Below are 20,542 nucleotides of genomic sequence, written 5' to 3'. Positions count from 1 at the left end.
CGGCCTCTCGGCGCTGGCGGCGCGCTGGCGGCCATGTTTGTGCGGGGCGCTCACGGCGGGTGGGTTTATCTCCATCCTCCGTCGCACCCAGTGTGTGCAAGACTCAAAAAGTACCTAGAGAACTCCTTCGGGGACCAGAGGTGGAAGTTTGAATTATTGGCAGAACTTTCGAGGGCGAAATATACTGAAAGCGGCGCATCAGACGCCATTTTTGAGGGGGGCGACCTTTCTGACACTGCTTTCAGTGGAAGGGCCAGGAGATCTGGTTGCTATGCAACGCATACGCTGCCCTTGTTTTCCTAAAAAGACAGATTAGGTTTCTAGTTAAGTTCTTTCTGGTTCTTGGGGGGTGGGGGTGGGTGGGTCGTGTGAAGGGTCCAATCACACGTCTGAAACGGGGTTACTAGGCAACGCTTTAAGGTGGCAAATCAACTCTGAAGGGAGTGCAGCTGTTTTTTCCCCACTAAAAGAAGCCGAACTCTAACCCAAGTGGAGGTTGCTAAGCAACACCTGATAGTTGTTTTCTGGGAGAAGAGCCAGAAACTAGCCTAGGACATAAATACATTCCAGGTGGATTAAAAATGTAAATATAACAAATGAAACCATAACACTGTATAATCCTGAAGACTGGGAGAAAAAGAGTTTCTTATCATTACAGCAAAGCCAGAGGACGGAAAATATTGAACTGTTTGTCCTCATAAGACTTCATAAACCAAGCTGAAAACGATACCGTAAACTGCGGAAGTCACTGTAACACTTGTGTTGACAGAAATTTACTACCCAAATACGTATTACTAATCAATAAAAACTTAGGAAAACAGAAATACTTTATTTTTTTTAATTGGGGAGGAAACTAAGGTTTTTCCCATACGCAAAAAAAAATATTAAAAGAAAATCGCTCATATTCACAAGTTGATAAGTGTTAACACAGGGGCCAATGATATGTCATTTTATCTTTGTCATGTTAATTAATGTTGGAGAAATAAGTCCATGAGGGTGGGAAGGTTTGGGTGAAATGAGCAGGCTCAGACGTGATCTAGTGGAGATGAAAACTAAACAGCTTGCTCCAATACAGTTTGTCAATATATTTCAAGGTAAAAGACTGCATTGCTTTGCACTCAGCAGTGTCACCATTTTGTCACATGTACTTTATTGATCCCTTTTATTTTCTTTGCTGAACGCTTGTAAAGCAAATCCCAACATCGTATCATTTTACCTCTACGTGCTAGATAGTCATCTCCAAAAAGTTGCAGAAAACCACTATGCCATTAACACCTCTAACAAAATTCTTATCTCTTGGTATTGTCCAACACTTAAATCCATAATCAAAATTCCCCAGTTTTCACAAGATGTCTTCTTATAGTTGTTTTATTTGCATCAAGATCCAACAATGACCGAACCTGTGTTTAGACATCTTAAAATTCCTTTAAATCTAAAGCAGATCTCTTCTTTTGTATGCTAGTGTAATTAAATTTTAATAAAATCATAAGGAAGATAAAAGTAAACTGGAGAAAAGCAAAGTGATCAACAGGTATGGAGCTTGAAATGGTACCTAAAATTCCCTCCTAACAATAAGGAAACTTTCCTTTAGATAAGCTGAATGCAAAGTTGGTTCTGTTTAACTGATTTTTAACCGTTACCATTGTTACCATTAATGGATTACGAATAGTAAAACAAACAATGAGATATTTCAGCTTGGACTTCAGCTTCTGGCATTGATAATTAGATGATATGACATTGTTTTTGCGACATTGGTGGTTTCATAAGAGGTATGGGTAGTCTTTAAGGATCTCACCTCCCCCAGAATGGAAACAGAAATTGACAACAAAAAAGATAGGGTTGGAAAAGAAATTCCAGAGGTGCTCATTGGCATTACCAAGAACCTTATGGCAGCTGTGATGTGAAAAACTTGGTGTAGTTCCTCAGCTAAGCAATGGCCTTCCACAGCAGCTGATCTAATTCTGGGCTAGTCTTCGAGCCTCTCACACAGAATGAAGTAAATCAGAAAGAGAAAAGCAAGTATATTAATGCAAACATATGGAATCTAGAAAAATGGTACTGATGAATCTAGTAGAGGGACTTGTGGACACAGTAGGGGAAGGTGAGGGAGGGACGAATTGAGAAAGTAGCATTTACATATATACACAGTCATGTGTAAAATAGTGGGAAGTTGCTAAACACCACGGGGAGCCCAGCCTGACACTCTGTGATGACCTGGAGGGTGAATCCTCCCTAGAGGACTCTGATCAATAGCACAAAGACCACAGCTGCAGAGACAAGGATTGAAATTAGAACTCACAGAAGCAAAAATTAACAGGAGGCAGCCCCACCCCCACCCCCAGGATTCAGGTACAGGAATTGCCAGGTTCAAAAGGTACCACAATATGCAAAATAATAGAAATAAAGGACACTAAGTTACCTTGGGCTGTGTAACAAATTACCCCAAAACTTAGTGGCATGAAAGGACAACATTGTTACTTTGAAGTTCCTGTAGATCAGGAATTGAGATGTGGCTTAGCTGGGTCCCATGCTCCAGAGTTCCTTACAGGCTATAATCAAAGGGTCAGCAAGGGCTGTAATCATCTCAAGGCACGGCTAGGAAGGACCTGCTCCCACGCTCATTCTTGTCATTGTTGGCAGGGTTCAGTTCCTCCCAGGTTATTGACTAGAGGTTCCATGTGTTACTGACCAGGGTCCTTGGACTTTTTAATCAATAGAAATTGATAAGAGGCCAAATGAGAAATTCAGGCAAGGCTTTATTGGGACCCTCCCACAGACTCTTAGCTTGAGGGAGGGAAAAGAACAAGAAACAGGCACCCCTGCTAGCTTGTGAGGGGAAGTAGGCTGGTTCTTTAAATGAGGTGAGGGTGGGGACGGGTTGGGCTGGAAAGGTGGCTTAGGTGGTCTGCCCGCCCCTTGGTGGTGCTGTGTGCGGGGCACAGTACCCTCCTTTTGCTCCTGGAGCCTCAGAAGTGGCAACTGGTTTGTGGCCTTTTTGTATCTTATTGAACATCATTATTTTGGCTCAGCAGTGAAAAGAAAAAAAAAAAAAATCTGCTTTCAATGCAGGAACTGCAGGAGACGTAGGTTTGACCCCTGGTGGGGAAGATCCTTTGAAGGAGACCTTGGCAACCCACTTCAGGATTCTTGCCTGGAGAATCCCATGGACAGAGGAGCCTGGTGGGCTACAGTCCATGGGATTGCAAAGAGGCGGACACAAAGCGACTTTGCACATATGTACATAATTTTCCCCAACTGGGAAAACATTATGCATGCAGTTATTTTTAGTCTCATAGTTTCATTGTATCCTCTTGCTCAAGGAGATGTCTGGCTTAAGTGCAAGCGCTCTAGGAAAGGTTCCCAAGTTTCAGGTCCCAGCCTGACTCACAAGGACCTCTTTTTAGATCAGTCACGACATGGCATTGGCTGCATCAGAGTGAACAAGAGAGGGCAAGAGAGAGAATACAAAGAAGGATGGAAGTTGCCATCTTTATAACCTAATCTCTGAAGTGACATCCCACCACTTTTGCCAAGTTCTTTTTTTATTATTTATTTGGCTCTGCCAGTTCTTAGTTGTGGCACATGAAATCTTCGCTGAGGCCTGTGAACTCTTAGTGACAGGATAAGGGATCTAGTTCCCTGTGCGTGCCACGTGCATGCTCGGTCACTTTAGTTGTGTCCAACTCTTTGCGACCCCATGGACTGTAGCCCGCCAGGCTCCTCCGTCCGTGGGATTCTCCAGGCAAGAATACTGGAGTGGGTTGCCATTGCCAGGGTTGAAACCCAGAGCCCCCTGCATGGGGAGTGTGGAATCTTAGCCCTGGACCCCCAGGGAAGTTCCATATCCATGTAATTGTTTGTGTCTCTAATTCCAAAGTCCCAATCTATCACTCCCCTGGCTGTTCATTTTTATCCTTTGTAATATCCTTTATAATAAACCAACAATAGTGAGTAAAATGTTTCCGTGGGTTCTGTGAACCCTAACATCAAATTATTGAACATGAGAATGAAATAGTGTTCAAGCCCTGTGTCCTTGTCTTTTGAAGTAAAGTGCTGACCCAAAAGTTAATGATTTGGAAATATGAAGATGTAGAAACAAAGAATAGCTGTTGAACTGGGGAACTGGTAACAATTTAGACTATAATTCTGCCACACAGCAGAACCAGCAAAATCCCAGTTCTCTGAAAGATATAGATAAAGGCCTGACACACATTCCTAAGTTGTTTTTTACAGGAAGCAGACCGGCTCCAGATGAAAACTGCTGACCACAAAAATGCAGACCCTAGACTAGCTGAAACCAGAAAATTGATGATGCTTGAAACTTCACCTAAATGCTAACCAATCCAAGAATGGTCCACGAGCTGATCATACCCTGCTTCCTGAACACTGTGACACTCCTCACTGTCCGTTCCAGGGTGGGTCACACAGTCTTTAGGACATCAGCCCACTATGGTCCCTTTTTGCCTGGCAAAGAAATAAAAGCTACTCTTCTCTACTTCACCCAAAACTCTTATCTCCGCATTTCTATTCAGCAATGGTGAATAGAGGCCAAGTTAGGGCAATAAGAAGAGGGGGCCATGGGGATCCCTGTTACATGTAGGCCACTCAGACCAAAGTGTGGGTAACCTGGGGACCCACTAGTTCTAACTGGTGTGTGAAGTGGCTGTAGTCTTGTGAATCTGAGACCTTAAGGATGTGAGTGTGTGTGTATGTAACTCTAGGTGGTTGGTGTCAGAATGTAATTGGCTTATAAGATAGTCTGTGTCCAAAAAAAAAAAAAAGATAGTCTGTGTCCACAGAAAACTGGGGAACTGCTTGGTGTGGAAAACCTACACATTTGGTATTAGAAATATTGTGAGTAGAGAAAGAGTTTTCCAGTAGGAAACCCTCTAGGAAGTAGGAAATTTTTCTTTCTTTTTTTTATTTTTTATTTTTTTGGAAATTTTTCAACTATCCCTGGAAAGTGATCTGAAATGCAAGAAGGAACAGGGAGGACAAAATGAATCATAAACATACAATTACAATTGCCTGCATAAAATAAGAAAAAGTATTCAATGAAGGCATTTTAAAAAGTCAAATTAGAATGCTAGCAACACTAGTCGCTTAGTCTGGAGGGAGTTTAATGGAGTTAACTTGTCACATTCTTTCTATTTTTTGAGAGAGGGTTTAAAAATCTTTAACCTTTTGCTGAATTAAATGTGACGGCAAAATTTCAAAAATAATAAAAGAGAATTAATGTATAAATTTGAAGCCAGAAGAAAGAGGACAAAATGGACTGAGGAAACAAATCCATTAAAAGGAGGAAATAAGCATGGAAAAGGCAGGACAACAAGAAATATACAAATAAAATGATAGAAATAGGTCCCTCTTGCCTCTGAGATAGTCCCCATGCTGTCTATGGAGTGTTCTACCTCTTACCAAAAAAAGTAAAGTGATAGAAATAAACCTAAGTATATCAGAACTCTAAATAAATATAAGAAGACTAAAGGAGAAATTCATAGAACTACAAGGAAAAATTGATATTTTACTTCATGTGTTATTTTATGCACTTTATTCCTCTTTAAGTTTCATGTAATTTAATGTACAAGTAAATGTCTTATTTCTTATCAGCTATTAGAAATCAAATCCAGAATGCAGGCAAAACATGTTTAAAAGAAATAAATGCTTTCTTAATACAACTATATGTTTTGTAAATGTATTTGCAGAAATGAAGGCAGCTGTTCTGAGAAAAACGATCTGATTAACTGATAACTTAATGAATATTTACTTTATACCTTTAAACACATAGTGATAAGAACCTAACTTACATCAGTATAGAATGAGCTAAATATATTTTGTTACATCCATGATATAGGTTAGGATAAGACATTTTAAAAAGACGAAGTATATTTATACAATTTCATGAGAAAAACAAAGTTTGAAAACAACATTAGCACAGTAGTATCTGTGAAAACGTGAATATCCTGTGTTAAACTGTTAACTTTTTATTTCAGGGAAAGGATTTCGGTAGGAGTATTTTCACATTCTGCACTATACACTATCATGTGTAAATTCATTATAAATAATATTATTTTACGATTCTAGAATATAAAGGATTTCATCTTTCTTATTCTAATAACAAAAACAACCAAGTCATTTGTTGGTTACTAGGCAACTCTTGCCGGACCAAACCATCCTCGAAAGTAAGGGGGGAGATGGTGTCTTTCTCAATTTTGCTCCAAGGAAGATTGCTCGTGATTCGTCATGCGGCCATCTTTGAGAGGGGCACAACTATTTATAGCCTTAGAAGGAAAATAAGACTGGTCGTTGCTAGGAAACCCCAAGGCGCGGTCGGCATCTTTGAGCCCGTAGTGTTTCCTACCATAAAAGAGAAAGCCAAGCTAAAGCGGTTGCTAGGCAACGCTTCGGCATCGTCGCCATCTTTGAGTGTGGTACGGTTGTTTGTCAATTCAGAATGTGAAACACACTCGCTTACGTGGTGGTTACGAGGGAGCGCCTTGGAGTAGTCACTACCTTCAAATTGGGCTCTTCATCCTCTTCTTTAAATAGAGTCAAATCGCTTCAAGTAGCGACCAGTCAGCTTAGCAAATACAAAGCCGCCATCTTTGTTAGGGGTATTGTGACTTCCGGCTGGGGCGGAAGAGAGCGTAACGGGGCTCGGGGGGAGGTGCTGGAAAAGGGCTTGAGGAGGGGTTTGAGTTGGGATGAGGAAGGCGGGAATCTAGTCCTCTTCCAATCAGCTCCCTATCTCGCCCTCTGGCGGCTCCGGACAGCAGCAGCCCGACTTCGTGTGACTATGGGCGTGCTCCGAGGCGGGCATTGACTCTCCCGACGAGGGGACTGGGTGGCGAGCGTTCCAGATGGGGGAGGAGGGGACCGAGGGCACGATACATCTTCTGTGCCTCGCGGCATCTAGCGGGGTCCCCCTGTTTTGCAGGAGCAGCCGCGGTGGCGCCCCCGCCCGCCAACAGGTGGGACCCTGGGCGCCTGGATCTCTGAAATAGCAGGGATTTAGAAGGACTCTGGGTCCTCAAGGGAGTAGAGGCTGGGGAAGTTTCAGAGTTGTGTTTAGACCGTCGAAGGTGCAATTGACCAGTAATCCTGGTTCCTTGAAGAGGAGGGGCCAGGGGCTCTAGAGAGAGGAACGGGGTTGGGGGCCTGAGTAGTTGGTTCTCAAGGAGGAGGAAACTGGGGGGCTCTTGTCTCAAGTTCCCAATCTTTCCCCAGCTCCCATTCTCTGTCATCGGCTCCCTCAATGGAGTCCACATGTTTGGGCAGAATCTCGAGGTGCAACTGAGCTCTGCGAGGACGGAAGACACAACCGTGGTGTGGAAGAGCTTCCACGACAGGTCTCCAAGAGCAGCTTGGGGGCAGGGCCAGGGGGACAGCCCCTGTTGAAGATGACCCCCAAGCTGTCCAGCTTTCCAGCGCCAGCTGAGACTGGGCTGTGGGATCTTTGACAAGGCATTCAGCCTGATTGCTGAGCTTCTTTGTACGAGAGGCCGGTTGTGCTGGGGCATGGATCCAGGGTAGACCTACTCTCCTCTTTGCCTTGTTTACTTGGCCTGGACTCATACTTCTCACCTTCCTTTCTCACAGCATCACCCTCATTGTTCTGTCGTCTGAGGAGGGCACCTCGGAGCTGAGGCTGGAGAGGCTACTCCAGATGGTGTTTGGGGCCATGGTGAGACTCCCTAACCCTCTTTTTAAAAAAAAGTTCTTGTTTGTTTTTGTCCACACCCTGTGGCATGTGGGATCATAGTTCCCAGACCAGGGACTGAACCTGCCCCCTGCTGGGTGGAAGTGCAGTGTCTTAACCACTGGACCACTAGGGAAGAGAGAGAAGTCAGTTGTGTGCGAGTCTTTGTGACTCTATGGACTGTAGCCTGCCAGGCTCCTCCATCCATGGGATTCTCCAGGCAAGAATACTGGAGTACTAGGGAAGTCCCTCCTTAACTCTCTTTCCCAACCCCAGGAATCTGAGCTCTCAGCATCCCTCTCCCTCAGACCCAGGAGTCCAGACTCCCAACAGCCTCCTGTAGAACCCAGGAATTCTGGCCCTCAGTCCGACTCCTCCCTCAGACACAGGAGTCTGAGTCCCAACCCCTCCTGTCTTATAACCAATTGTCCAGGGCCCCTACTCTCCTATATGGTTCTTCTAGGTTCTTCTCGTGGGACTTGAAGAGCTAACCAATATCCGCAACGTAGAGAGACTGAAGAAGGAGCTGAGGGTGAGGCTGTAGGACATGAGGATGGGAAGTTAGGATACCTGGTCACTGATATTTGGGAACTATAGTTCCCAGAAACCCCTGGGGCAGCCTTATCCATTGGGCTCCCAAGGCATCTTGGTTGTCTGACATCCCCCAGGAAGGCTCAGTGGGCCAGTTTTCTGGGGGGAGCCAGCAGATTTGGGTGCCACCTGGGTCTTAGGCTCCTCCATTTTCCCTTCTGCTAGGCCAGTTACCGCCTCATCGACAGCTTCCTGGGGGACTCAGAGCTCATCGGGGACCTGACCCAGTGTGTGGACTGTGTGGTTCCTCCTGAGGGGTCCCTGCTGCAGGTATTGGGAATGCCTTGTAAACTTTTAAAACTATCCCTCTGGCCCTGTGTCAGAGGCCAGTGTCCGTCCTCTTATCTTTGGACCATTGCCTCTTCCTATCCTTTTGGCTTCCAGTCCAGCTCCCACTTGACCCCGGAAGGATCTTTCTACACATAGAGCTGACACTGCCCCTCCCCTGGTCACAGCCCACCCGAGACTTCCATCAGCCCCAGGACAAGGTCCTAGCCCCTTAGTCTCATGTTGAGGACCTGAGGAATCTGATGCCCGCCTGCCTTCTTGCCCTAACCTCTGCTAACTCCTAACTCCACAGTCCACCCTCTCCCAGCTGCCTCATCAGTCTCACAAATCCCTACAACTCCCCAGTTTCTCTGCCCTGGCACATCCTGTTCTTTCTTCCACGGAAATCTCTATCTGCTCTTCCTTAAATATTGATCTGATTTCATCTGGCATGGCTGCCTCCCAGCAGTGTGGCTCTGGGCAGCTGACAACCTCTCTGAGCTTCAGTAGCTTGTAGATTGCACCCACCTGGCACTTAATAGCACTCAATAAACCGTGGCTGCTGCTGTTAAAAGGACGTGTCAGACTAGGCAGCGGTCACCCTACCTGTTTAATTTTACTGTGTGACTCGGGGACGGTAGCTGCATGTGAAGGTGAAGGAACTCAGGCCCAGGGCGGGTGAGACACAGGAGCACGGCCACCAAGCTCGCTTTGAACTGTACGCCGGTCTCTTCCCCTACTCACCCACCTGGGAAGTCTGTCGCCCCTGCTCTCGTTCTCTGACTCGCGGCCGGCCTGCCTCCCTTACCCAGGAAGCCCTCTCCGGGTTCGCTGAGGCGGCGGGCACGGCCTTCGTCAGCCTGGTCGTGTCGGGCCGGGTGGTGGCAGCGACCGAGAGCTGGTGGCGGCTGGGGATGCCGGAGGCCGTGCTGCTCCCCTGGCTGGTGGGGTCCCTGCCGCCGCAGGCCGCTCGCGACTACCCGGTGTACCTGCCGCACGGGAGCCCCACGGTGAGTGAGTGGGTGGGGCGGGCAGGGGGGAACGGTGAGGGCTGGGAGGAGCGCGCCAGGGGTGGGACCTGGAGGACCGCCTCTAGGAGACCGGGCTTGCGAAGAGAAGAGGAGGCGCTCCGGCCAGCCCACCCTCGCTGCTGCAGGTTCCGCACCGGCTGCTGACCCTGACGCTTCTGCCGGACTTGGAACTGTGTCTGCTCTGCGGCCCGCGGCCTCACCTCAGCCAGCTGGATGCGCAGGTGAATCGGGGCTCCGTCCCGCTTTGCTTCTAGTTCACCTTTCTACTCGCGGGCCCTGGCACTCCTTTGAGCACCATGCCAGGCGAGTGCGCCTTTACCCTGGACCCGCCCTGTGTCCGGCCCGCCCCTCGTAGATCCGCCCTCTCTAGGCCCCGCCCCCACAGGCCCCACCCTCTAGTGGCCCCGCTCCTTTGGGCTCCGCCTCCGGGGCCCCTCTTCCCCATCCTTCCAGGCCCCTCTCTCTTCCCTCCCGCTGCCCTCTCTGCCTTTGTGGTCTCCTCCCCAGCTCCCTGGCCAAACTGCCTCCCCTGGGTACCCCCCCCAACCTCGCCCTTGGGCCCCGCCTCTCTTGCTGACCACGCCCCCTGCAGCTTCTGGAGCGCTGGTGGCAGCCCCTACTGGAGCCGCTGCGGGGCTGCCTGCCGCTGGGACCCCGAGCGCTGCCCGCGGGCTTCCCGCTGCACACGGACATCCTCGGGTAGGGCGCGGCAGGGGGAGTGGGTTGGGGGTCCTCAGCACCTCTTTCCTGGCCGTGACAGCTGTTTCCTCACAGGCTGCTGCTCCTCCACCTGGAACTGAAACGCTGTCTCTTCACAGTGGAGCCCTCTCGGGATAAAGGTGACTGGGAGGTGGGCGGGGGCCGGGAGGGGCGGGGGGCTGGGCAGGGGCTCTGCCTTACCGCGCCCCGCTTCCTCCTTCAGAACCGTCTCCGGAGCACCGCCGGCGCCTTCTCCGCTCTTTCTACACCCTGGTCACCGCCACTCACTTCCCACCAGGTCAGCGGCGGGCACAGCGACCCCTTTGCACAGGCTGGGGCACTGGGTCCCAGTTCTCACGAGGCGGGAGTAAGAGGCGGGAGAGGGGAAAGCAGTAGGAGAAGCGTGGACTGGGCATGGCTATCTGTGAGCCCTGGGCATGTACACAGGCAAGGAGGGAAGAGAGCTGAAGGGAAGGGCAGGGAGGGCCCAGCCTGCAGGCTTCAGAGCCTCCTGGCTGACCCTAAACACCGAGACCTCATCTCCTGCCAGGTGCTGCTTGTGTATTGATTCACTTCTTCCTCTAGCTTCCCTTATAGCTCAGTTGGTAAAGAATCTGTCCGTGATGTGGGAGACCTGGGTTCGATCCCTGGGTTGGGAAGATCCCCTGGACAAGGGAAAGGTTACCCACACCAGTATTCTGGTCTGGAGAATTCCATGGACTATACAGTCACAAAGAGCTGGAAAAGACTGAGCAACTTTCACATCATTTCCATATTATAGATGAGCTAACAGGTTTAGCTAAACAGCAGAGTTCAGCTGTAATTCAAACACAGGCAGCCTGGCTTCCACATCCACACGCTCCCGCTCTACTGCTGAAAATACAGGCTTTGGGTGGAGAAGGGTGGTAGACTCCACAGAACTCAGGTCCAGGAGGAAAAGCTGTCACGCAGAACCTGAGGCCCAAAGAAAGGGACCTAGAGTGATACTACAATCCCAGCAAAGACCCTGATGAGTTAACAAGATGGTGAAAAGTCCTCCCTGGAGGAGTAAAGAACTGCCCCTTCCTAGCCGTGCGACTCCACCTCCGCACCTGCTTCCCAAGTGGGGTGGGGTCCTCTGGAGGCCAGTGCCTGGCTCCTGGGCAGCATCTCTTGCATGTCTGTGATCTGTACTGTAACCAGGTTCCTTGGAGCTGCACACAGAGTATCCCCAGGAAAGTGGGGCACTGGGGCTGGAAGAGGGGGAGAAAGTCTGATCTCAAGTCCTGACAGCTGGCTGGAGCTGGAGGCTCTTCCATCAGATGTCAAACTTAGCCCAGGATGGGGGTGGCTCCCTCAGGTTGGCATCCTAGTTGTCCAGGCCTCACTGGTCACCTTGACCCTCGCTGTCCTTCCTTCAGAGCCGGGGCAGCCAGAGGAGAAAGCAGAAGAGGCTGTCCACCGGGCCCAGGTAGCCAGAGCCTGCTACTTGGTGTCGGGGACTGAGGAGCCAGGCACAGGATGGCGGCTGGTGGCGCTGCAGTTGGGGCCACGGCGGCTGCTGCTGCTGCTGTCTGCTCAAAGCCCCACATATGGGCTGCGGGGCCTGGCCACCCACACTCTGCATGCCCTCACCCCACTCCTCTGACCACTGGACTTGAGCACCAGACACAGACAAGGATGGGGGCTACTAGCGTCTCTCTGTTTATTCGCTCACAATAATACACAGCCCCTGGAAGGGGAGGGGGCAGGAGGGGCTATGACAGGGATGGGGTGGGAGGGGAGGAGGCACCCACTTCCCCGGCCCCTCTCCCCTCTGTGCTTTGGGGGAAAAGGGAGGGAGGGGGCTCCCCCTTACCCCCCCAGAATGTAAACAGCAGCAGATGAACAAAAATAAAAATACAAAAGGCCGGAGGAAGTTCCTGGGCGTCCCCCAACCCCAGGGTCTTCCCTGTCACCAGAAGAGGTCCCTCGCTGCCCCATCCACCAAAGCTGCCTCAGTCCTGGGGGCTGCCCAGTGCCGGCCACATCCCCGGGGGGCAGAGTCCAGGGCTCAGAACTGCTGGGCCAGCAGCTCACACAGGTGACGGGAGACGGGCTCCTTGCTGGTGCGCAGGGTCAGCCGGTACATCTAGGGGGGACAGGGCAACTCAGGGAGGAGGCAGAGGGGATGGAGAGCGTGGGGGAGAGGGGTTAGATACAGGGCAGATAAATGATGAGACAGAAAGGATCAAGGGGTCAGAAAGGTGATATAAGAGAGGGAAAGGATGAAAGGTAAAAAGAGGTCACAAAGGGTGTAAAGGATATAGAGAGACAAAAGCGGGGAGGAAAAGGGAGAGGAAGACAGAAGAGCAGAGAATGCACGCGGAGCAGGCGGCCTTGGGAACCACCACTCACCTGAGCCTGGGCGTTGGGCTCCAGCCGGAGCAGACAGCCCACCTGCAGGGCTTTAGTCTGGATGATTCCAGCCCCCACGAAGTTCTCAGGGTTGGGGTCCACATTGTCCAGGAGAGCAGAGCCAAACCCCAGGAGCTAAGGGGGACAGGGGGTGCCCGATCTCTGTTAGCTCCCAGACAGCAACATTCCAGTTACCCCAAACCCTTGGAGTGGAAATTAGTCCCACTTTACCGATGGGAAAACAGGTTCAAGTAGAGCAGCCACCGCACCCCAAATCCCAGAGTTCGGGAGAGGAGAGGCAGGACTGGAATGGTAGACCCCGTGCCTCTCCTGTCTAGCCTCTCACCTTGGCCTTAGTGACCTCCGCGTCCATGGGGTGGTTGGCTTTGAAGATTTTCTGGGCCTCTTGTTGGGGGCTAGGGGCGGGAGAAGGTCCAGGTCAGGGATCTGGAAGCCCCAGTCCCGCCCACCCTGAGGGCGGCTTTGGCTCCCTTCCCCCGCGGCTCACAGGCTTAGCTGTTTCCAACGCTGGAAGAAGTCCTGGGCCGCCATCTCCGTCGGCTGGAAGAACTTGTTGATGGTCACTGGGAGCTTCAGGGTGAGGGACTGGGGGGCGCCCCCGTACCTGTTGGGAGAGAGCCGGCTCATCAGGCCCCGCCCTCGTTCTGAAGGCCCCGCCCACCCGGCAGCGCCCCGCCTCCTGACTCACCGGAAGCGCACCGACAGGAGCGGCGGCGTCAGGAAGTCCCGCAGACACTCAATGTTGAGCACCTGCTGCACCTGCGCCCCGCCGTCCACCTGCGAGGCCACCCGCTTGGTCTGCACGGCCAGCTGTGCCCGCCCGTGGTCAAGGAAGCCAGAAATGCGAGTGGGGGAGTGGGGAGGAATGGAGGGGCGCCGAGGAGGGCAAAGGGACTTCACCATCATCACCTGATGGTTCAGAATTTTCCTGGCGGCCCCAGCCTGCAGGTCTCTGAGGGGCCCAGCCCTGCCGTCCCGGGCTCATCTAACATGACCCAGCTCCAAAGTCCTTCCTAATCCAAACCTCTGACCTGGGTGCCTCTGGCTTTCCACACCGGGCTCAGCCACCTCCATTATGGCACAGGTCACGCCCTGGCTCTGACGGCTGACCTGGGTTTGAATCCCAGCTCTTCTTAGAGGTTAAGACGTCACTTAACCTCTCTTAGCCTCATCGTCGAAATGGATGTAAGTGTCCTCAGCAGTCAATGAAATAATCTCCCACAAGTACTTGTCAGTGTGTCTGGCACATGGTAAGTTCACTGAAATGGTAGCAATGAGTATTACTACCACCATCTACCTTTGTGTCAACAACCCATTGGCAAGTTGGGGTCTTATGTCTCTCCCCCCGCCCCTGCCCAGCACAAAGCTGAGCCTCCGGGAGGTCTCTGGAAATGTTGAATGAAACAAAGCTAAAATGGTCTTCAAGTTTTGGGGTATAATCACTCTAATTTCCAAGTTGTGGAAACTGAGGCCCAGAGAAGGGGGGACAGGGGACTGACACTGCTCAAGCAGTTCCTTCATGCCAGCCACCCTTCCAGGGTCTTCCAGCCACACTGATCTTCAAAACAAGACTGAGAAGGAAGAGGAGGATCCACACTTCACCGAAGGGAGTGTAGGGCTCGGAGAGGCCAAGTGACTGGCCGAGGCACTGGAATCATGGGTGTGGAACCCGATGGAAGAAAAGGTTAGGACACAGCGAGGGGCCTGACAGGGACCAACTGATGCCCAGAGCATGTGGGATTCAGGAAATAACACCTCCTGCATCCCTGTCATGTCATGTCAGTGTCCTCTCCTGTCCTGGGAAAGAGGCTCAATCCCTCTTACAGATGATGCTAAATCTCAGAGAAGTACCATGGGCTCAGGCTCTCAAGTAAGGGGGCCAAAGAGGGATCTGGATCTGTTTCCCGGCTGCCAGGAAGGCAGACCTGGAGGAGCAGGGCTGGGCCAGGCCGAGAGGATATGAGTCTGGAGGTCTCCGGGGTGGACCACAGTGGGAGAGAAGTTCTGGAACTGCACCGAGGTCTTGTTGCCATAAAAGAGATACATGCGGCCTGTGGGAGCAGGGGTGAGAGGCAGAGCTCCATCTGAGTTCCTTCCATGTCCTCCCCAAGTCGGGGTCTCCCGGAAACCTCACCCCATTGCCCTCTGGACCCACCCAAGTTCTGCCGGAACTCTGACTTGACTCCAATCTGCAGCAGCTGGTTCTCAAACAGCACCCCGTTGTTCCTGCATACGAACCTGCGTGGGGCAGTGGGGGGTCAGGATAACGGTGCCTGCCTGGGCTCTGCTCTGTGCTCCCCACTCATCCCTACTTCCGTCCCCAACCTCACCCACAACTCACTTATTCAGCAGCTCATCGGCTTCGGGGATGGGCGGGCCAATGTCCTCAGGACCTGCGCTGCAGGTGGGAAAGGAGGGAGATGGGAGGGGGCTTGGGGAACTAGAGGTCAAGGCCCAGAGCTAGTGGTGGGAGACAGCAAGCCCTGAAGGAACAGAAGCCCAGAATCCACATACCTGGATTTCCCCACAGAGCCCCTCAATCAGACTGGCAATTGCCTCTGATCGGAAGAGGACCCTGGCAGGAGCCATCACCCCCCTACCCTATACCAGACGGCCCTGATTCTCACTCCCAAGCCCTCGCAGCTCATCAGGAGAGACTGCTGGGAGCTCCCAGTCCCCTAACCCTCCCGGGGGGATACAAAAGTCTGCCCCCCAACCCCCTGAGGCCACCCCTTACTCAGCAGCTGGAGCTGGATCAGCCAGCAAAGCCATGGGGCTCTCAGGGGCAGGCGGCTCCAGCTCGCTGGGCCATCCAATCCCAGAGCAGACAAGAGAAGACAGGCGTGGCAGGCAGCCAATCCCAGAGAGGCAGCAAGAGGGCGGAGAGAGAAAGAGAGAGAGACGGGAGGAGAGAAGGAGAAGGAAGAGCAGGCTGAGACGGTGACAGGGAAGGACAACACAGGGTGGCCAGGGTCAGCGAGAGCCCAGAGAGGCCCAGAGGGAGGGAGGGATGGGGGAGACCGGGGCAGGCAGCAGCCAGGGAAGACACGAGGCTCAGGGAGAGGGGAGTTGGGGTGGGGGGCAGATGAAAAGGGGGCCGCCCTGGGCCCAAGGCCGGTACCTGAGGAAGGCCTCCTCGGGGCTGGGCCCCAGGCCGGGCTGGGCGGCTGGGCTGTCGGAGAAGACGTCCACGAGGAGGTTGCCTGCACCCGAGGGGGCCGGGGGGGCCGCGGGGGGAGGGGCTGCCCGCAGCCCCAGGAGGTCGGCGGAGGGCGAGGGTGTGGACTGCGGGCAACGTGGAGGCAGGTGAGAAGGGGCTGGCCTGGCCGGGCCCAGCTGCCCCGCCCCCGGCCCAGCTCCCCGGAACTTACCACGGTGCTGGGGGTGGGCTCCACGCCCCCATTGATGTCGTGGCTGCTGGGGTCCCTCCTGCTGTCGTCCAGGGCGCTGCCGGCCCCCGGCCCCTTCTTGCGCTTCAGCTTGGCCAGGATGGACGACTCGCGCTCGGGGAAGGGTGGCATCTCCTCCAGCACCGTGGCCTGCAGGGTTCGGTCAGGGACGGGAGTCAGCACCGGTCTCCAGCGGGAGTGGGGGCAAGGCACAGGGGCGGGGCACGTGGGGACTGGGCTCTGACCAGGACGTCCGTGCTGGCCACCGAGCTGAGGGTGAGGTACTCGACGGCCCGCTGCTGGAGCTCCACGTCGGCGTTGCGCAGCTGGGAGCCGGCCCGCAGCACGCCCTGGATGGTGGCCTTGGTCTCCGGGAAGAGGTTGATGAACTTGATGTAGGTGGAGAGCAGCAGGGCCCGCGTGGCCACGCTGCACAGGTGAAACTTGGAGTGCAGCAGGGAGAACTGCACCGGGGGGCTGCAGAGAGTGGGCAGATGTCGGTGGGCGCCGGCTGCACCGCCCTCTCCCAGCAGCCCCTGTGGGAGGTGCCGCCTCCCTCAGAGGGACCCTTCCCAGGACCCCAGGTGGGCCCTGGACCCCCAAACCCCTCACCTGGAGCGGGGGTCCCCAGCAATCAGGTTCCCGAACTCCCCGAGGATGTAGCCGCCAACCTTCACCATGTTCTCATGGCAGGCGGGCGCCTGGAGCGCCTGCGGGCGGGAACAGCGGTGAGCAGCAGCATCCTGGCTCAGGAGCGCTCAGCATGTACCCGGCGCTCCACTGAGCCCTTGACTCCTATTAACTGCAGAAGCCTGGTGACTGCTGTGGGTGGGTTTACAGCTGGGGAAACTGAGGCACCGAGCAGTTAAGTGACTGAACTGAGCTGGGAATAAAACGGAGCTGAATGGGAACTCTTGTCTGGAGCGGAAAGAGCGGGAAACTGGCGGAAATCAGGGACCAGTGACTACACACCGGGCGTCCTGTGCCCTGCTGACCCTCACATTGGCCCGTGGTGGCCCGGCCCCTCTGAGGATGAGGCCCGGGCCAGCTGGCCCCACAGCCCCAGCTATCCTGGCTCTGCCCTGATGCCCCATTGTGGGGTGAGACAGGGGCGCTGACCTCGAAGACGGTCTTGGCAGCGTAGCCCTGCACGTCGTCGCGGTTGGTAACGATCTGCAGCACACGGTACCACACCTCCTCGCTCACGTAGTCGCCCGCGATGCGGATGAGGTTGAGGATGGTGTCCACGTACCAGCTGTAGTCCACGGCGTACTTCTCAGCCAGGATGGCCACCTTCAGGACCTACCAGCCGGAGGGAAGGTCGGGCGTGCGTGTGTGTCCCAGGCAGGGGAACTGGGGTGTGGACTCGCCACATCTGATGCCCAGCATGTCCCCACCTGGAGGGGGGCCCCTCCTCCCTCAGGCCCCGGAGTCTGGGTGCCCGGCCCCTCCCAGGACTCACGATCTCTTCACGAATGGCGTAGTCAGCCGTCTCCAGGTACCGCAGCATCTCTGACACGATCTGCTTGGCATTGCTCCGGTCACACATGGCGTAGAGGAGGTCAGCCGCTCGCTGCCGCACGCTGACGTCCCGCTCCGTCTGAGGAAGGAGAGCAGGTAGGGCATGTTCTAGGCTCCCTTCTGACCTGGGCTGGTCACCGAGGGCCGCTGGATCCCCGAGCAGCTCCGAGGGAGCAGAGGAGCCACAAGCCAGGTCAGTGTGGCCGGGACAGGCGCCCAGAGGTCGCACCTTGAGGGCGTTGATGACGGTGTCGATGTGCGTCTTGACCGCCTCGTGGGAGAACTCGGAGCTGGCCAGCGTGCACATGCTCTCCAGGGCCAGGTAGCGCAGGTTGGTCTCCCGGTGCTGCAGGAACTGGCCCAGCTGGTTACAGGCCCGAACCAGGAGGTTGGGCTCACTGCCGGTGCGAGAGGGAGAGATGGGGGGCGGGGGCGGTGAGAACACACAGCTGATGTGAGCAGATGGAGGACTGGCCCCAGCCGACGCATCTTGCATCCCCCTCAGGACCCCACTCTGAGTTCCTGCCCTGTCCCAGTCACAACCATGCCTGGGGACTCGACACCTGGGCCGTCCAACACAGATATGGAGAGCCAGGAATTCTGCCCCGCAGAAAGGGCCCAGCGCCCGTGAGTCACGGCAACACCCCACAACCACATTGCCCTCCTACCTCGAAGTCACGTTCCCAGACCCCGTCCCCTAGGACCTGGGAGTCTGGCCCCCACAGGCACCTGTCATAGTGGATAATGAGGCTGATGGTCTCGAAGAGGATGGCGTTCTTGGCGTTGGAGTGCTGGACCTTCTTGGACTTGGGCGGCTCCTGGGCCTTGTTGAGCACGGTCTCCAGGCACTCTACCAGTCGCCCCTTCACAGCCGCGTCCTCTGAGGAAACGGAGGGCACGCCCCGGGTTGAGCTCCCTGCAGGTAGGGCCCCCCACGCCATGGCCCCCATCCTCCAGAGGAAGAGGGAGGGCCCAGCAGCTTCGGGCTGGTGTCTTGACTCCCCCAAGCCCTTCTGGGGCCCCCAGGCCACACAGGGAGGCTGATGGAGGACAGGACCCCAGACCTGGGCCCTCGCTCTGCTCTGTGCTAACTCTGCTGGGCCAGAGGCGGACCCTGGGAGCCCTCCATCCCCCGCTGCAGCACCCAGGCCCTGTAGGAGTCTCACAGAGCAGACAGCACCAGGAACCCTCCCCAGAGACACCCCCAAGCCCGGCCCTTCCCACGGAGGGGTCTGAGCGCCTGAGACAGTTGCTAACCAAGAGCTCACAAAATCCGGAGAACTGCCATTCCCTCGCCCGTGAGGTGACCCCAAGTGGACAGAACAGCTGGCAAATGTTCTAGCAAACAATGCGGCACCAGATCTATCAGGAAATTCACGAGACAGAAAACCAGCTAAAGGACCCAGAGAGCAATCAGCCGAATCCAGAACGTTCGACACACCGCAACCCAAAACTCTCCCGTTGTTTACAAAACAGGCAGTGGGAGGCGCAACTATTCCAGGTGTGGGGCAAAAAATGACAAAGACATAATCATAGTTAATTTGCAGTCGTGGACTGTATTTTTTAAGCCCGCCCTGGGCACACCCCAAAATTATGAGGCGGGGCCTGGGCTCTAGCTGTACCTTTTCTTAAGGGGTGAGCAAAGAAGCTCAGCTGGGAGAGCCTTCCCCAGGGACTCACGACAAAATTCATCCCTGGTTTCCCAGGCTGAGAAGGGCCTTCGGTTTCACGTACACTCTGCTACAGGGTGCAGACTGGCTGCGGAGATTCAGGGCCGCACACCAGCCACCATCCCCAGCAGGTGCTCAGCACCCTGGCTGAATCAAAGGGCACTGTTTCTGAAGCACCTACTATGTGCTGAGCACCTCAGCACAGGGTCCCTCAAACTGCTCTGTGAGGTCAGACACCCGAGGATCGGGACGTTCCGGGGGAGCCCGGCCCACATGAGAGGGAAGGGGTTACGTGCACAGACTCAGTGGTCAGGCTCTGCTCTTTGTCGCTGCCCAGGGCCTGGAATCACTGCAGATGGTGATTGCAGCCATGAAATTAAAAGATGCTTACTCCTTGGAAGGAAAGTTATGACCGACCTAGACAGCATAGTAAAAAGCAGAGACATTACTTTGCCAACAAAGGTCCGTTTAGTCAAGGCTATGGTTTTTCCAGTAGTCATGGATAGATGTGAGAGTTGGACTATAAAGAGAGCTGAGCGCCGAAGAATTGATGCTTTTGAACTGTGGTGTTGGAGAAGACTCTTGAGAGTCCCTTGGACTGCAAGGAGATCCAACCTGTCCATCCTAAAGGAGATCAGTCCTGGGTGTTCATTGGAAGGACTGATGCTGAAGCTGAAACTCCAATACTTTGGCCACCTGATGTGAAGAGCTGACTCATATGAAAAGACCCTGATGCTGGGAAAGATTGAAGGCAGGAGGAGAAGGGGACGACAGAGGATGAGATGGTTGGACGGCATCACCGACTCAATGGACATGAGTTTGAGTAAACTCCGGGGGTTGGTGATGGACAGGGAGGCCTGGCGTGCTGTAGCCCATGGGGTTGGAAAGAGTCGGACACGACTGAGTGACTGAACTGAACTGAACTGAGGGCCTGGAAAGATGCCTCATCTCTAAGCCTCCGTTTCTGAGACAGCTGCCCCCCACCAGCTCTGCAGGAGGCGGCTGGACACCCTGGCACAGCACCTGCTCACTGCAGGCCCTTCGTCCACACCAGCGCTCATGACCACGAGCACTGAGGGCATGAACACCCCTAACAGAGCTACGCTGACTCCTACCACACAGCTTGGAGTTACCCCTTGATGTGCTGGGTGGCCTTGGGCAAGGCCCCCCTCTCCAAGCCTTGGTCTGCTCATCTGTAAGAGAGGTAACAGAGCCCCGACGTTCCGGGCGGGGGCGTGAGTCTGGCTTTACAGGGCCCCTGGGCCATGGCAGGGGAAT

At 54.0% G+C, this 20,542-nt stretch overlaps 2 protein-coding genes and 1 long non-coding RNA gene across 5 annotated transcripts in view; 1 reads left to right on the top strand and 2 right to left on the bottom strand.

The window, feature by feature from the left end:
• Positions 1–6,666: 6,666 nt before the first annotated feature.
• FUZ (fuzzy planar cell polarity protein) lies at positions 6,667–12,178 on the top strand. Of its 2 annotated transcripts, XM_043436136.1 has the most exons (11): positions 6,668–6,971; positions 7,228–7,349; positions 7,600–7,684; positions 8,163–8,231; positions 8,456–8,560; positions 9,370–9,567; positions 9,714–9,809; positions 10,181–10,287; positions 10,363–10,427; positions 10,511–10,585; positions 11,688–12,178. In XM_043436136.1, exons 1-11 carry the CDS (start codon positions 6,861–6,863, stop codon positions 11,912–11,914), a joined length of 1,260 nt encoding a protein of 419 aa, XP_043292071.1. In that variant the 5' UTR covers positions 6,668–6,860; the 3' UTR covers positions 11,915–12,178. The 2 variants fall into 2 exon arrangements, with proteins under 2 accessions (XP_043292072.1, XP_043292071.1); XM_043436137.1 differs by lacking the exon at positions 8,163–8,231 and having other exon boundaries at positions 6,667–6,971.
• On the bottom strand, positions 11,041–11,691 carry LOC122420732. The gene is made up of 2 exons (XR_006263365.1): positions 11,379–11,691; positions 11,041–11,241 (listed from the first exon to the last, which is right to left on the bottom strand). It is a non-coding gene; the product is annotated as an uncharacterized LOC122420732 (long non-coding RNA).
• The window catches only part of AP2A1 (adaptor related protein complex 2 subunit alpha 1), a 28,315-nt gene continuing 19,730 nt past the window's right edge, over positions 11,958–20,542 (bottom strand). Inside the window, exons 8-24 of one of the 2 annotated variants that reach the window (XM_043436134.1) lie at positions 18,324–18,474; positions 17,824–17,992; positions 17,536–17,673; positions 17,193–17,375; positions 16,686–16,783; positions 16,319–16,550; positions 16,056–16,223; positions 15,806–15,969; positions 15,422–15,487; positions 15,026–15,082; positions 14,840–14,922; positions 14,646–14,735; positions 13,373–13,496; positions 13,172–13,288; positions 13,010–13,079; positions 12,664–12,798; positions 11,958–12,397 (exon numbers count right to left, since the gene is read on the bottom strand). In XM_043436134.1, coding sequence (XP_043292069.1) covers positions 12,320–12,397; positions 12,664–12,798; positions 13,010–13,079; positions 13,172–13,288; positions 13,373–13,496; positions 14,646–14,735; positions 14,840–14,922; positions 15,026–15,082; positions 15,422–15,487; positions 15,806–15,969; positions 16,056–16,223; positions 16,319–16,550; positions 16,686–16,783; positions 17,193–17,375; positions 17,536–17,673; positions 17,824–17,992; positions 18,324–18,474 — 2,123 coding nt within the window. In that variant the 3' untranslated portion in view covers positions 11,958–12,319. The remainder of the gene's footprint in view (positions 12,398–12,663; positions 12,799–13,009; positions 13,080–13,171; positions 13,289–13,372; positions 13,497–14,645; positions 14,736–14,839; positions 14,923–15,025; positions 15,083–15,421; positions 15,488–15,805; positions 15,970–16,055; positions 16,224–16,318; positions 16,551–16,685; positions 16,784–17,192; positions 17,376–17,535; positions 17,674–17,823; positions 17,993–18,323; positions 18,475–20,542) is intronic. The other variant, XM_043436135.1, reaches the window with a different exon arrangement.

This window comes from Cervus canadensis, chromosome 18 (genome assembly GCF_019320065.1).
Source record: "Cervus canadensis isolate Bull #8, Minnesota chromosome 18, ASM1932006v1, whole genome shotgun sequence".
NCBI lineage: Eukaryota > Metazoa > Chordata > Mammalia > Artiodactyla > Cervidae > Cervus > Cervus canadensis.
The sequence above is the reverse complement of the archived record's forward strand: the minus strand, read 5'-3'. Positions and strand labels throughout refer to the sequence as shown.